Source organism: Astatotilapia calliptera, chromosome 20 (genome assembly GCF_964374335.1).
Source record: "Astatotilapia calliptera chromosome 20, fAstCal68.1, whole genome shotgun sequence".
Taxonomy (NCBI): Eukaryota; Metazoa; Chordata; class Actinopteri; order Cichliformes; family Cichlidae; genus Astatotilapia; species Astatotilapia calliptera.
In genome coordinates this window covers 7,866,327-7,882,360 of record NC_137441.1, presented here as the reverse complement: position 1 = coordinate 7,882,360, position 16,034 = coordinate 7,866,327, and the positions used below count along the sequence as shown (strand labels likewise).

Sequence of the window (16,034 nt, the reverse complement as noted above, 5' to 3'; positions counted from 1 at the left end):
CAATGCTTTTTTTTAACTGGGACCCGGTCAATAATTGATTAAGATCTTCTCAGTTACTCATCATGAGCCAGAGCTTCTTTCTGCCTGAGGTGAAACATGAGTAAAGATTTTGGTGCCTTTGGAAAAAATCTTTATTTTTTGTGAGGCAAGGTCACAAAGAAAGTTAAAGAGCAACAAACCTTTTCAACCAATATTTCAGCAATGTATCATTAAAGGTGTTACTAAACAAATTCCTGCTTGATACTCATTAGCCTTAACTCATGCACTGTTGTTGCCTCTTTTTTTCGGTGCAGGTGTCAGGTAATGGCCAGCAGAACGTGGAGAAGGCCCTGAAGCTGTTTGGCCAGCTCATCAACAACAAAGTGTTCCTGCTCACCTTCATCCGAACACTGGAAATGCAGCGCTCTTTCTCCATGAGGGACCGCGGCAATGTGGCCTCACTTATCATGACTGCCCTTCAAGGACGACTGGAGTATGCCACCGATGTCCTTAAACACCTGCTGTCAGACCTGATTGACCGCAACCTGGAGAGCAAGAACCATCCCAAACTGCTGCTGCGCAGGTAACACGGCAATAATGTTCCTTCATGATATAAAGACTTGAATCGTGCCCAACTGAACTTAAACCTTACTTGTTTGTTCCATCTTATTATAAAGCTTCAAATAGTTAAACGAAGAAATGAATGAACACTAAATAAGATAAACAAAGGCCTCTCTATTGTGCACAATTGTAATGAGAATGCCTTAATCCTCGGTAATGCTGTTTGTTTGACATAGCTTTATAATATTGAGCCAGAAAGGATAAAAACACACAGCATTACTGTTTATCCCCTCATATGCGATGCTGTTCTTTGATAGCTATGTAGATAACAAAAACAGAACGTTCATTAGCAAAAGAAGAGGTGCAGCATCATATAACGTTTTTAGACAGATGGATAGGTTTTGATTTAGAGTCATATGTTCTATAACCTTTTTCTCATGTTTCTTGTGCATTCCTATTTCCCCATGTTTCCATGTAGACACTTCACAGAATCACACTTGTAATTAGTGTTATGGAACTTGTACATCTGCAGCACAATGAGATAAACAACATGCAATATTTGCACGAGGAGCAACATCTGAGTTCTCTGCATAATTCCACATTCCCTCTAGCTTCCCTCTTTCCCACCGCTCTCTCTAAATACCAGTGTCACTCTAACTTATCCTCCGAGCTCAGGCTCTTTATAAAACATTTAAGTGGTTCAGCTGAACTTTTTTCCCTGTGTATCAAATGTACATTGTTTCTCTGGGAAGTTAGAATGACGTGTTAAAACTTTAAACACCTACTAAGTTCCTGCTCAGGTTTCCGCAGCTGCTTTTGGCAAACAAAGTAGCTTAAAAAATATGTGCAAAGTCCGTCACAGTCCTTCGTAAAGCCTGGCTGCTCTGTGCATGATTTTGACTATGTTTACTTTACTTAATAAGATGAGACCGTGAGACCAGGCAGCTGCTTTGCTTCCAAACATCCTTTTCTGCTGTTAATGCTCCTTATTTCAGATACATTTAAGAAATGTTTCTATTTTTTTTTTTTTAAGTCACGTTAATAGTCGAGCTTAAATTACTGCCAGATAGAAAAAACCCTGCATATTGACAGAGGAATTGACTAAAGCATCACAGCATCAAATGGACCTGGATTAAGCTGTTATTTTACATGACAATAGGGCTCCATGTCACCTCTAAGTTTTCATTATCCGTTTCATTATGTTCTTATTAGGAACACAGTGGTACATAATCCTCGGGTCCCGCCTTTGTAGCCTGGAGGGCTAAATGTCCTATAGTTTTTACATTTCAGTCCCCATTTTTATGAAAAATTTTAGGGATTAGTGATTTGACATGGCTCTTTGATGTTGTTGTCTTCCTCGTTGCCTATTTGGAGAAAAGCCGACATGAAGCCAGCCAGCTGACTCACACACACGTTCAAACACGCTCGCACATCTGTGATGATAGTCAAATTGAACATTTCTCTAAGCAGTAATTGTGTTTGTGCAGGCCGTAGAGTGAGGCTGCTGGGCTGTGCTTTGTTGCCATTTTCCCGTTCAGCTGTTTTTTCTGTCACGTCTCCTCAGTTTGTTTTTTATTACATATAACAAGGTAGTGAAACACCTGCTATTATTCCAGCTAAGATGCCCTTTGTTTTGTTGCTTTAATAAAATAGCTGTATTTGGACAGATGCTTGTGCTTTTGTACCATGTATCTTTTGGGGTACAGTGCGTATTTCTGTAGATATCATCCTTGTTAGAACACACAGATATAAATCTGTGCTGACTATATTGGATTCCGGTGATATGAATTTCTAATGCATAATTAGTGAGCTTACACTTATGCAAAATTCACACAACTACAATAGTTCAGCAACATACATCAAGGACATCCAAGGCAACCAAATCACTTTATTTATTCAGTTCAATTCAAACCAAGTTTTCAAACTAGCAGGCTCTACAGGAGAAAACAATAAAGACAAGAGCTACAAATACTGAGAACTGGTTTCATCTGTGATGGGTTTAAGCGGCTCATCACGATCCCACAATTTAATGGTAACCAGAGTTTAATATGCAATGACCTCAAATTGTTGTTTATTAAAGATTGCAGTTGCTCGTATATGCACATCTCTGACATCAAAAGTGTATGTGTGTTTATGTGCGCATGTACAGGTATTTTAATAAAAGACGTCTGTGAAAATTCTACAGGGAACATTTAAAGCTTTACAGTGAGATGTGTTCAGAGTATGAACGCTATATACTGTAGTGTATATTTATACTACAAAACACAGCAGGTACAGTATATATGCACAGCTTTGTCATCGAACTGAGCTGTTATCTGTGCAGTAAGTTTGTGTGGGAAGCTGGAGCACCATGCTGTTACTAGCTTTTGCACAGAAAAAAGGGGAGGAGGGGTGTCGGGTGTGGAATTCTAATTAAACAACTAATAAGCCTATTAATTGAGCAGATTATACCGAGGTTTGCAAGTCTTTCCACAGATAAATTTCCAAGTTAAGTTTGCAGCACGTTCAAGATGCTGATTGTAAAAGCAGGCTCTGATTAGCATTGACACCGCACCGCCTCTTACTTCTCACCACCTCTGCCTCCATTACAGCTAATTTCTCTAGTCCTCTCAAATATTCTGTCTCTCACACGGGGAGATTATCTCCAGATAGCATGTTTTCTATATTTGAGTATTTAATTGCTGATGCACTATCTACACTACATTGGGAATGATAATGTCAATTAATTAATATCCTTGTGCAGTTTCAAGGTATGCAGCTTTCTTGCTAAGTGTGCAGGTTTAAAGGTGGGTTAAATGGAACAGCATGTTAAAGAAACAGCCCTCTTCCTTAAAACGTGTAAGGTGTCTGCACAGATCTGATGGTGCATTTACTAACTGTAGACGTGAGGATATATGGACTAATATGTATATAACTTTAATAAATATGCAGCTAGCAATTTAAAAAATATATTTCTGATCTTTGACACTGAACGGGTTAAAGAATTATGTCACAGACTTAAAATGAATCCGTGTGACATGCCTCTTGGCAGAGTAAGCATAAAAAGTAAACCATTGCCATCTGCAGTATTTGAGGAAGTAGTTAACCTCATTGTAGCTGAAAGGAATACAACACAGCTCTTGTCACTGAGAAAGTTTGATGGTAGGTTGAATGTCTCTGAAAGCCAGGGGGGAATTTGGAAATCTTATACACCAGTTGCAATGCGACATATACGCAGTTTTTACTCTTAAGCTCAGCAGAGTGCCAGGCCCCATTTTACCATCAATCATATCAGACTAGTGAAAACAAATTATAGCACATTGTACATTATCTTGCATTTATGCAGCATATATCATCCCCAGTCAGTTAAGTTCCTGGAATCATATTTGAAGGGTGCACTCGTGCTCTTTTGAGGGTTGTTTTTCAGAGAAACTCCTGTCTGTTTGGTATTTAAAGATTTCAAATACCTTCTGTTGTCTTTGCCTTGATAAGGAATGATTTTGGCTCACAGTCACTTTCATTCTCCTAAAAGCTTTTTGAAAGTGATATCTAAGCTTTGTGTTTGATTTTAACACTCTTCAGTGCGCTAAGTGGAGTTGATGAAGCACCCCATATTGTTTGGATTGTATTTACCACCATTAGTGCTCTTGTGTTCACGTTCTCTCTGTGTCCTATCGTTCCAGTTCTCCCATTCTCTATATGTACCTTGTCCTCTGGCCATCTTTCTGCCCCTCCAGTTTCTCAGACTTTTACAGATTAAATGACCCCTATCAAAACATGCTTTTTTATGCATTAAAGTCTCTTCTCCATTGTCTCCATCTATAAGTTTTCTCAAAGCCTCTTGATTTACCCAGTTTCACTTTCTCTTCTTTATAATGCTCTTTTAATGGAATCACTGAACATTGCTTCTATCACCTTGAGACTTTTCAATCTTGTATTATTTTTCTCCTACGCGTTTTTGTAATGAGATTTCCGCCCATGCAGAGCAATGGAGTACAGCATTATTAAGAGAGTGAGTATTGTGTTTGGCATTAGTTTCACTGAAAGACATTCAACTGGCTGCTAAAATAGCCCCCCCAGTCCACCCTAGCTGCCATTAGGAGACCAGAGATGGGGCCTGTCTTAAGCACTATGTGGGATAATGAAATCCTGATGTTCATTAATGAAACTCAATTAATAGAAAGAAGGAAGTGGAGGCAGATGAGAAGGAGGACAAGAAGAGAAGGAGAAGGAGGAGAACAAAGGGCTCCCCCCCGCCCGACATCCAAGTGAAGAGATATTAAAGGGGAGTCAGCACAGCCCCCTCACAAAGGCTTTATTTGACTTCCTTCTTCGAGACTTGCTGAGCTTATTAAAATACTTAATAGGTTCCATTAACTTCTAACACACTCAAGTCTCATACAGGCAGGGAGGGGCACATGGTAAGCATGAGGTGGGGGGTATAAAGAGGGGTGAATTCTTGTAGAGGAAGGAGGGCAATTACTCAGGGATTTGGAGTATTGTCCAAAAAACTCCACAATACCTTCAAGTTTATTCAGCATGAAAACACAGCCTCAGGCTCTTATGGATCCTTATTATGTTTTCAAATTACTTTTTTGAAACCTTGGAGAAATACTTTGTGTGTTTCTCTATGTATGTATTCTCTCTGTTGTGTAGATATAGTGCTGTGCAAAAGTCTTGAGCCACCCCTTATTTCTTGGTATTTTGCTTCCAAAGAGCCAGATTTTTCTTATAGTTTTAAACGGTCTTAAGCAACAGTTCCTCAGGCTTTCTGCAGGTCTTTCAAAGTTCTCCATTTTCAAAGGAATGTGTTTATGTCCAATGCATGTCCTTTGGAATGTCCTCAAAAAGCCTAGAGAACTACTTAAAGAAATTATGAGAAAGGTTGCGTAAAAATTCAGGCTGTGCTGAAGAATAAAAGTGGTCATAACACTTTCAAGCTTGGTAGAGTTGTACAATGTCTATTTTTGCCTTATATATTTTATTTCCATTTATATCTACATATTTCAGTAAATCGGTGGACCTATTTTCCATAAATAAAATAAGTGGTGCGAGACTTTTGCACAGTACTGTACGTATATGGAATGACAAAGAGGACAGAACAATAGAGCTTGTATGTTTTCCCCCAAAGAGAATGCATTGTCACACACACAGACATACATGCACAGAAGCGTGCAATCTTTCAGCTCCTCAGCATTGTTTACTCCCTCATCCTGTACCTGAAACTGGGTGAACTAATGTACACGCTCCCCCCGCTGGCACATCGCACTTCAAATAAGCTGTCACACAAGTCTCCATCCTCTCAACAAGCTGCCAATAGACTGGCCAGCACTCTCGTTGGCAGGGGAATAGCCTCCAGGCGTGGAAGACAACATCACAATTCGACCGCACATCATTCAAAACAAAATATAACCTCTGCTCCTCTGTCCTGGAGCTGAAGGAAAGTTTTGTATTTGCAAGTAAAAAATAGACCAATACCTCATTCAATCTCAATTTAATGAGAGAGAAAGAATGACTGACGCTTTATCTCGTCTCACTGACTAAATTGTTGGCTCTTGTAACCTCGCTGGTTCACACAATCCTGCTGGGACTTCTGCGTTGGTCCCAGACTCTTGCTCATAGCCTTCAAACACGACTTAACGCAATTATCTCCACAATAGTCATAATCTCCCTTCAGGTCCATTCAGAGCCTGAATAGGTATAATCATGCCTAGCACTATTGAGGAGACGGAAGCCTTCTAACTTGTCTTTAATACCTGGCTGCTCCGATTCCAGCTAATCCCCAGTTCAGCACAGTATGCTATAAAGACCTTCCATCATATCCACCAGAGTAATCACAGTAATTTCCTGCTACATTAAGAGGGTCATTTTTTCCACTGCACTGTCATTTAAATTGGCAATGCTCATGGACAGACTGACTGGCAGTGATCATTCACGGCCAGGTGACAATCGCAGGCTTCAAACAGCAGTGCAGTCCTATGGGGCGCTTTACCATGGCATGTTAACTTGTGATTAGTGTTGATAGTAGCTATGTTAGAGCTAGCAGGAGGAATGACACTGACGATAATACAGGCCAAAGCTAGCTGTTAAAAAAACAGTTTGTGTTCCAAAACAGCTTGGTATTGGTGTGTTCCAGGTAGCATTTTTAAATCTCTTTGCAGGAAGCCTTGTGCAGTCGTCAAATAACAACAGAGTAAGGTAGAAGCGCTTTTACTAGATGAGGTGGAAGCTACTTGTTGTTATTCATCTCAGGTGCTTGTCCACCCAGAACTAACCCTTTCATCTATGCTTCATGCTCGTTAACCATTCCCACCTGGCTGGATTCTGTTTTTTATTTAAGTGCAGCTTCTGCTTCTCTAGTGTCCCATAATGGTGCTAATGAGGCAGTGGGAGGATGTTTGTCTGGCATTCAGAGAAAGATATGAGTCGAAATTATAAAGGAGTCATACACTGTCCTCTCATGTTCTCTGTGATAGAAATAGTCGAGGGGTCATTGCACACTTGTGTTTTTTCATGCCCAATCAAGCCCGGCAGTGCGCTGTACCCCCTGTGTGATTGACTGGGAAGGGAGAGGAGGTACGGAGGAGGAAGAAGAGAGGAAATGAGAGGAGAGGAGATCGTTTTGGCTGTGATCAGGCGTTACCTGGCAGTGACAGCACTCGTCTCTCTCAACAGCTGAGGCTTGTCACAGCTGCTGATGTCCCACTGTGTTGAACCACACGTGAATAATCAAGCTCGCACACATTGGCTCACACTCATGCATACTCAATCACGCACACATACACACAGGCCATACACGTACATGCACAAATGCCCGCTCTCTGATCTGCTCTGTTCACTCACTGTGACCACAGACTGACATCCATGATGTCTGTCTGTGGTCAGTGATGTCAAGATACCCTCCCTGTAGTTTATAACCTTATAACCTCCTGAAATATTAAACTCTTTCATACTAAATGTTTTGAAATAAGATTTTAAAAAGTAACATTTAGACTTTTTTAATGCATTTTCAGGACAGAATCGGTTGCAGAGAAGATGCTGACAAACTGGTTCGCTTTCCTCCTTCACAAGTTTCTCAAGGTTAGTCCAATACAGTGATAGTTTGTTTTGTTTATTTTGATATCTTGAAAAATCTGATGTTACATGCTGTTCTCATGTGCAAATCTGTGGATTTGTTTGTGTGTGTGCAGGAGTGTGCTGGGGAGCCTCTGTTCATGCTGTATTGCGCCATCAAGCAGCAGATGGAAAAGGGGCCCATCGACGCTATCACTGGAGAGGCCCGTTACTCCCTAAGTGAAGACAAGCTCATCCGCCAACAGATCGAGTACAAAACCCTGGTAAGTCACACTTCACCAGCCTCACAGGAACTGTGCACACTGGCTCAAAGGCATACTGAAGTACAGGTTGTGCTTCACTAAGAAACGTCTAAGTAACATTGTGGCTAAAATGCTGCTCACAAGATGCGCAGACACACAGACTCCAATATACCAAACAATAAATCAGATTTTAAGATGTCATAGCCATGTTTGCTATGTTGGAGTTCTTCATTCTAGTGCAGGAAGAAAATTAACTAATTATCCCACTACCTCCAGTGTTGGCCCAACATCAGAGTGGGTGGCTGTGGAGACTGGAACACACCAAACATAGCCCTCTATATACACAGACAAATGCACAGAGAAAAAAAGCACTCACAGAGTCAGCATGTGACATGACAATGCTCTGATTGCTCTGACTGGGAATTTGGCTCATTACGTGCTAACACCCCGGCAGAGCTGGAAATTGGTGTCCCGCCGAAGGTGTGAAATTAGATTTCTGGATGCCAGCAAGAGCGGAAATGGTTTTTCAAAGCTCCTGCCATGCTCCGAGGAGACTCTAATGAGGGCAAAGCTTCAAGCTGGACCAAAGTCCAGCCAGTAACAGGACACCTCAAGCTTTTTGCTCTGCTCTCACGTTTTCCCTTTCTTTGATATTTCGTCCCCTCACCCACTCTTCTCTTTTCCCTTATTTGCACTCCAGATCCTAAACTGTGTGAACCCAGACAATGAAAACAGTCCAGAGATTCCAGTAAAGGTGCTGAACTGTGACACCATCACCCAAGTGAAGGAGAAGATACTGGATGCTGTTTACAAGAACATGCCCTATTCTCAGCGGCCACGTGCTGTCGACATGGACCTCGGTAGGGCGCAAACACACACACCCGAGCACAAATAAATACACAAACACACACAACACTCACAGATGCAGCTGGCAGGTGTAAAGTCCTTCACACCCACAGATTAATGTATCAGTCAGAGAAAACCTAGCCATGTGTACAGATTATTGGTGCATTAGTGTGATAAAAGCTGTGTTCTAGCAGCCCAGCCAGGTAACCAGCTTCAGTGTACTGCTGCCAGGCTTTCTATCAAACTGACTGACAGTATGCGGCGCATCCCTCCGTCTGGCAGCTTTTACTGTTTGGTAGCGCCAATAAGACAAAGTAGATCGAGATAGAGAAGTGGGCTCGTCTTTGTGTGTGCGTGTTTGCGTTTATGATGTGGGTGTGTGAGTGGCCAACACAAGTAAGAGCTGGCAGAATGGCAAACCAGCGGCACTGCCATTTCCATCCCTTGCCTTCTCTCTGTCTCTCGTTTTCTCTTCATATGCATGAAGAGGAGAAAAAAACACAGCTTGCTGCATACCATCCATCACTCCACAGTATCGCTCTCAGTGCATCTATTGCCTCCTTCTCAAAAATAATTGCATCTCTATAAGAGCGTCTTTTGTTCTTCAGCTTTATCTGGAGATTTGAGTGTAGGTTAGAGGGTGTGAGGAGTGTGTTATGTCAAACAGGAATATCATATGGTCATCTGGCGGATGCACAAAGTCATAGAACTTAGTGAATGAGAAGCAATTTGATGATCGCTACCAGTATGAGGCCCACAGTGGCTATCCGCTTTCCACTTTTAGCATACTTATCATTTCATTACCCCACAATGACCTGTCAGAGCTGCTGCCCTCCCACAGTGCTTATAATCTCTACCTGTTACCCCTACCTCCTATTTTTTCCTTTGAAAGGAGGTGATTTTCTCATTGCTCATTTTTTTTCATCCTGTCTTGTCTGCTCTCCTCTTCTTCTTTTTTTTCTGACCCCGATGGGCCAACTGCTGCGTAAGTGACACAAGTACCAATTAAAGTGTGCAGCCTGACTGAATATACATCTTGCAATTGTTCGTGTGTAATGTTTAATTAAGATGCGTGTCAATCCAAGTCTGTGAGAGGAGCACACATGCCGAGAGCCGTACAAGAATACAGGCTACTTATATCTGCTCTTTTGTGTGTGAGTGTGTGTGTGGTTGTAGAGTGCTTTTATTCTAAGCAGGTTACATTTCACCAACTGGAAGGTGAGAGTTTGGTTTAGCGTCATAGGAATTCACAGTTGCCCTGCACGGGAGCCATCTCTGGAAACACTGCATAAACCAATATTATGTAACTTCACAGCATCCTCCACATATGGTTTTAAATTATGGCTCACTATGATGTATAATTTGCACTATGCAGTTGTTCATAATTCAGTATTTGTGTTTTTGCGCTTTCAGAATGGCGCCAGGGACGAATGGCTCGTGTGGTGTTGCAAGATGAAGACATCACAACTAAGATTGAAAATGACTGGAAGAGACTCAACACTCTCATGCACTACCAGGTAAACACACACAAATGCTTTAGAGCAACATTCCTCCTAATCACTCTCAAACTTTGCTTTTTACATCTTAAAACACCCCCGTCTCATTTTAGTTCCTGATGTGGATTTTACCATTCAAATTGTGCCGCACACTTTGGCAAACTTTGATGTTTCCTGCTCTTGACTTTTAGGCAGCCAATTTTCCACCCCTCATTTGCATGCCCATGCCTGGTGTAATCCAAGTGACTCCGAATAGAGGACAATTACTGTACAGGTGGCAGGAGAGATGAACTCTCAGCATCTCAGTTGACACTTCTCCCCCCTCCCTGGAGAGATGAAGCTGCTCCAGTGGGGGGGAAAAGCAGCTCTCCTTCTTTCATTTTCCCTCTCTTTCTTTCCCCTCTCTCTGTCGTTCTCTGACTTCTATGCTGGCAACAATTAGTCCCGCTGTGACTGCCTGCTTCTGTCTCTTCAGTTCTGGAACCTCCTTTCACACCCCACAATTTGAGAGCCCATGGGCGAACCTGTTGCCCTCTGTTTAACAAAGAGAAACGGAGGCCGCTAAAGACGTGGCTTTCTGATAAGGAGAGTTCTGCATTTTTTTTTTCTGGGAAATTTAAGGCTTTTGACATCGTAAACAAAGAGGGGGGGGGGAACAAGACGGGGTTAGTGGAAGCCACAGATAAGATAATAAAATAAGAACAAAAGGAATAAAGAAATAAACAGGCAATTCAGAACTATCTCCGCAGGTCATGAATCTTGCATCCTAAGTCAGCTCTCATTAGCCAGTCAAGGGGGACAGTCTGTTTAAAGTCTGCATGGAGTTTGATTCTGGGTTACCTGCTTAAGAGCTGGGATGCAGCTTTGGCTGGATTTGAAAATTGGGACCATGGGGAAAGGAGACACATGTGCATCTAGAAGCAGAAAATGGCTACGAGGTGGTGAAGCTCAAGCCCTCGCAGTAGGGGGTCAATCTGAACTCTTGCCCCAGAAGAACAAGCAGAATAATTTAACAGATGTAGGAGTCATTAGAAGATGGGACACATCACAGTGTCCTTCACACAGGACTTGGCACCATGCAGCTTCTTTCCCCTTTGTCTTTCCTTGCTTGTCACCCTCCATTTTGTTCTCACCTTTATCTCCCCTTTGCCACGTTTTATTTATGTATTTATTTACTTACATATTTGCTTTGTGTACATTTTGCCCTTAGCCATTTCCCTTTTCTATTTTTTCTAGTTCGCTAACAAGCAATAAGATCTCCTCTTCCCTTGATTTTTTTCCCCACTCACTTTTGTTCTGCCTTCCTCTCAAGCTCTGCCTACCTCTTGGTCACTGCAGTGCTTTCATCCTTGATAAAGCAGTTCAGTATGTTTGCTTCCACACCAAAAATGTGCCTGTGTTGTGGTTGTTGTTGTTTTTCCAAGTTCTTTCTGTCACAGTTTGGTTGCCATCGTTAGCCAAGGGATGCAACAGGACACACAGCAACATGTGTGTGGCCATTTAACTTATTTACTCGCTCAATAGCAGTTCTGACTGCTATTGATTATGGATGTAAGAACGTGCCTAGAATGGAAGGCCCAGTAGTGTACGCCATGTAGAGTGCAGGGCAACACGGCGTGGAAGGAGAGGAGGAGACGGGGCATTGCAACATTAGGCAGTCAGTGGTGGAAGGGATCAAAGTAGGATGGAACGACTTTGAAACTTCATTGCTGTTTTGATGAGCTGGCAATAGTCCCCTATGTATGAGTTTGTGTGTGTTTGTGTCACACACCATGGCACTGCATTGGCAGCTGTGACAACACATCTGGCTACATATGAAAAGAAGGAAGCTCAGCTCATTAGGCCCCAGACTGACGGGAAATGTTTGAAGAAAAAATGGGAAGAGGTAAGCAGGAAATAGTGAAAGGGGGTCTGAAATATGCAAAGTGAGTCTGAACATCAGCTCAAGTATTTGCTAATTCTCTCATAGTAGAGACACAGGGACTAGACAGAGGCATTAAAATTCATAGGGCTCACAGCAACCCAAGAAACCCCATTGGCTATTTACTCTGCCACATGGGAAATAATGGTTTACACAACCAGAATGTGGAATTGCACCCTCCCTGCTCTCCCCCTCATTTCCCAACCACTCTAAAATTAAAAACATAAATGTACACACTGAAAAGGAGTTCAGACTCCTTGTTCATCACCTTTGGATTCATAGGGAGGGAACTCAAACCCCTTCTTCCAACCTTTCCAATATTTCTGTATTTTATTTTATTTTATTTTATTTTATTTTATTTTATTTTATTTTATTTACTCTTTCTTGCATGGTTTAAAAAGTATAGAAGCACACTGTAACACTGTATATACAACAGTATATATTCTCATTTCACTTGGTTGTACTCATCCAAACTGAAGATGAAATATTATCCTTTGGATAATAATAATTTGGATAATGTGTTTTTGTTTTTTTGGGTTTGAATTTGTTTTTTGTTTTTGTTTTTTTTGGGGGGGGGGGTGACTGATTGTTGATTTCAGTTTTGCTTTGCTACTTAATCTTCCTCGTTGTCAAAGACAAGCTCTTCTGGCACTTTCTTCTCATTCTCCATTCTCCTCCTCCTCCACCCTCCCTTTTTGTCATTTTAAGACAAAGATGGGGGTGGGGGAGCTACTGGATAGTTAGTAAACAGAATTACAGAGTTACAGAATTACTGAGATCACTTGAAGGCAGCACTGACAATTCCTAAAGTGGGCATTATCGTGAGCTGTAGCCAGAGTTGTTTTTCCCCATGATTCAAATTGCAGACAGGCCAAGCATGTTGTTCCCAGTGCACGGTGCACTCAATTACTTTGATTATGTTTGACAACAAGGTTATTTAGTAGATGATATTATTCCACATCCAATTGTGGGGCAAATGCATAGACTGTTTTTTTCCCTTGAATATAGTGGACGTATTTTTCATACTTCTTCCTAAAAATGCAAAATGCTAAAATAAGGGCGGTTTAAAAGTTTTTGTAGCCTGAGTGGTGACCTCTGTGTGTCCTCCTCCTCTGTGGTGAAGGAGTAGGCAGAGGAGAGACTGATAACCACACCAGTAGAGTCCGGTTACCCAGATTGCAGACTTGGGGCATTTAGGCTATTTTCAACAACCCCAGACACAACAGATACTGCTCATTTTTCTGTCTGTTCATTAATCTAATGCTGTGACTGTCAAGTTGGAATATAAAAGTTGGTTAGGAGGAAAACTATTGTCTATTTATAGCCGAAATATTTGTAAGAACTAATATCCCATTATAAAGTAATGGAAATTTGCATTAAAGTTTTTTTCCTGTTGCCATCCAAGAAAGAAATGTTTGCGTATAATAGCCCATTTCATATTTTTTCAGTTCTGACAACAAACATGCACAGATGTTGTGTTTCCAAGCTAGTGGGCAGAGTCCGTAGGTGTGATAAGCATCATGATCTGAGGGCATCAGTCCAGACGAGATGGGATACCAAGGGGTAACAGGCTTGGACCAGAACAGTGGGTTTGTGTGGGGAGGGCTGAAGGGGGGAAAAAGGGGAAAAAAAACATCTAGGATGACCACTCTCTGCTGTCTGGTCCACTCTGTACTGTCTAATGGAAGGTCTTATCACAGGCAGGGCCCACAGCCCTTATCACACCTGCCCACTATCAGCCCCACACTGGATTATCCCTGAAGGGCGAATCTGCACGCCTTCAATCATTTACTACTATCACAAGGACCCATCTCTGCTCTAGCCTCTATGTCAGCCATAAAAAGCAGAGAGAAAGAGAGAGAAATGGAGGGAGTGGAAGGAGGGGGTGCAGAGAAGCTATTTCATGCTCCCAGGAGAAAATGTATCACAGGAATAGCGGTGCAAACTTTACGGAAGTCCACGCTGTCAGTATATTAGAGTTGGTCCGTGGATTGTCAGCCAAGAGGTGGCTATAAAACGGAGAGGCCATAGAAATTAAGCTTAGGAAAGCAAAATGCACAAGAGGTGAAAAGGGAGAGAGACAGTTGAAGATGCTAGTCGCGAGTGGGGGTTAGGAAGCAGATTTTTCATTTCCCTTCAATAGGCCTTGGTGCCTGAGCTGCTTCTTTAAGAGGATTCTTCCAGACTTTATCCCCATTTTCGAGTGTCTGTTCAGTAGAGACCAGATGGCAACTCCAGCTAACAGCAGAGCTGAGATTAGTTTATGAAAGTGGAAATAACGGGTGAAGACATGAACGAGAGAAGGTGGCTTTCCAGAACGGGGAAAAGCACCATAAATGCCCATCCCAGTAACCAGTGGTTCATTTCCCAACGAGAGCCCAAAAGGGTCCATTCTCACTAAAGAAAATGAAAAGCCTAATTTCCTGTTTTTCTATAGATTCTTTGAGGTATTCCTTTTGGAGCCTGGCATTTTCCTTTTGTTTATTTCTCCACTAGAGGCTCATCAGTTTTTCTTCACTGGGTTTGAAGCAGAAATCCCTCCTTAGGGTGAGCTGTAAATGCCAGCCAACAAGCTGTTTGTTGTTTTGGTTTTCAGAAAAGAACCACCGGTTTTGTTTGCTGTGTTTTGCATTTTCCAGACTAAATTCCTTTGCTGTAGCTGCACTAGTAGCACATAACTGTAACTAAACTGTCATTTTTTGACCCATTAATTATAATACTAGATTGATGAAAGATCTCTAAAAAGAGTTTTGAGGATGTCCTTTCAAATGTAAGTTATGTCAGGTTTTCTCAGGCTACCACACCACAGGGGTGGGGTGGTGGGGATAAACCCCAGTGTCTGTGTCTTATTCATGACACAACATCTTTTACACAGCCTTTTTTCTTCGTCTTTCTCTTTGACTCTGACTCGCTGCTCCTCTATTGCTATTATTATACCTGCGTACCCCATTTTTTTTCTCCAGTGGTGTCAAGTGTACACAAGATGAGACATTCAGCATTCTAGTCTCTGTCTCTCTCCATCTGACACTCTCTTTTTCCATTTTCCTCTCTCTTTCTCTCAGCATCTTATCCCAGTTCCAAAGCTTACATCATGTTTCTAAGGTTTGTGAAGGGTGATGACAATGACAGTCATGTTGAGTACAGCCATCATGCAGTCACAGCACTCTGCTCTGCCGAAAAAAGCCACAGGGCTGTGGTAGAGAACAGCAGGGAGTGCAGATATGACAGGGAAGGATGTACGGGTTTGAGATGTGTTTTGCTCATGGGACTGTTCACTCAGTCCCCTACATTCCCATTTGTAGTCTTCTCTTTGGTATGAAACATTTGTGAGAACATGTGATACATAAATAAATTACACACACGCGGTATGTGATGGTGGCCCACAAAACTCTCCGGAGAATGGGTTTTAAACAAGGAATAGTGGGACTTTATTTTAGGAATAGAGAGATATTTAACACATGTATGAACATGGAATGCTTCTTTTCTATTTAAAAGATTGATTTTTGTGAAATCTGTCTCATCACACAGGTGTCGGACCGCTGTGTGGTGGCTTTAGTGCCAAAGCAGACCTCATCATACAACATCCCTTCCTCAGCCAGCATATCGCGCACCTCCATCAGCAGATACGGTGAGTCACTAGACATGATTGCTCTTTATATGCCTTTGTTTTGGCTGGCATTGATTGTATTGATTGATGTAGCATATATATTAGGTAATTACAGGTGGATTGTGAGGGTTAGCCATCAGTTAAATCCATGTTGATGTAGTGCTATTGCTGCTTTTGATAGATACATCAAAGTACTTTTACATTAGTTGTTTCAGATAAGAACAAAGGGAAATCTTCTCTCCCCAAAGCAATGGTCTACTCTTTTTTTCTCTTTAGAGAGGTTCTAGCTGCTTTCTCCCCCCCCCCCCCCCCCCCCCCCCCTTCCAACT

The 16,034-nt window shown here is 41.9% G+C and overlaps 1 protein-coding gene across 1 annotated transcript in view; it reads left to right on the top strand.

The window, feature by feature from the left end:
• plxna2 (plexin A2) overlaps window positions 1-16,034 on the top strand; it is a 157,527-nt gene that overhangs the window by 133,253 nt on the left and 8,240 nt on the right. Inside the window, exons 22-27 of the mRNA XM_026153903.2 lie at window positions 294-562; window positions 7,533-7,599; window positions 7,710-7,856; window positions 8,536-8,695; window positions 10,095-10,198; window positions 15,627-15,726. Of these exons, the coding sequence (XP_026009688.1) occupies window positions 294-562; window positions 7,533-7,599; window positions 7,710-7,856; window positions 8,536-8,695; window positions 10,095-10,198; window positions 15,627-15,726 (847 nt within the window). The remainder of the gene's footprint in view (window positions 1-293; window positions 563-7,532; window positions 7,600-7,709; window positions 7,857-8,535; window positions 8,696-10,094; window positions 10,199-15,626; window positions 15,727-16,034) is intronic.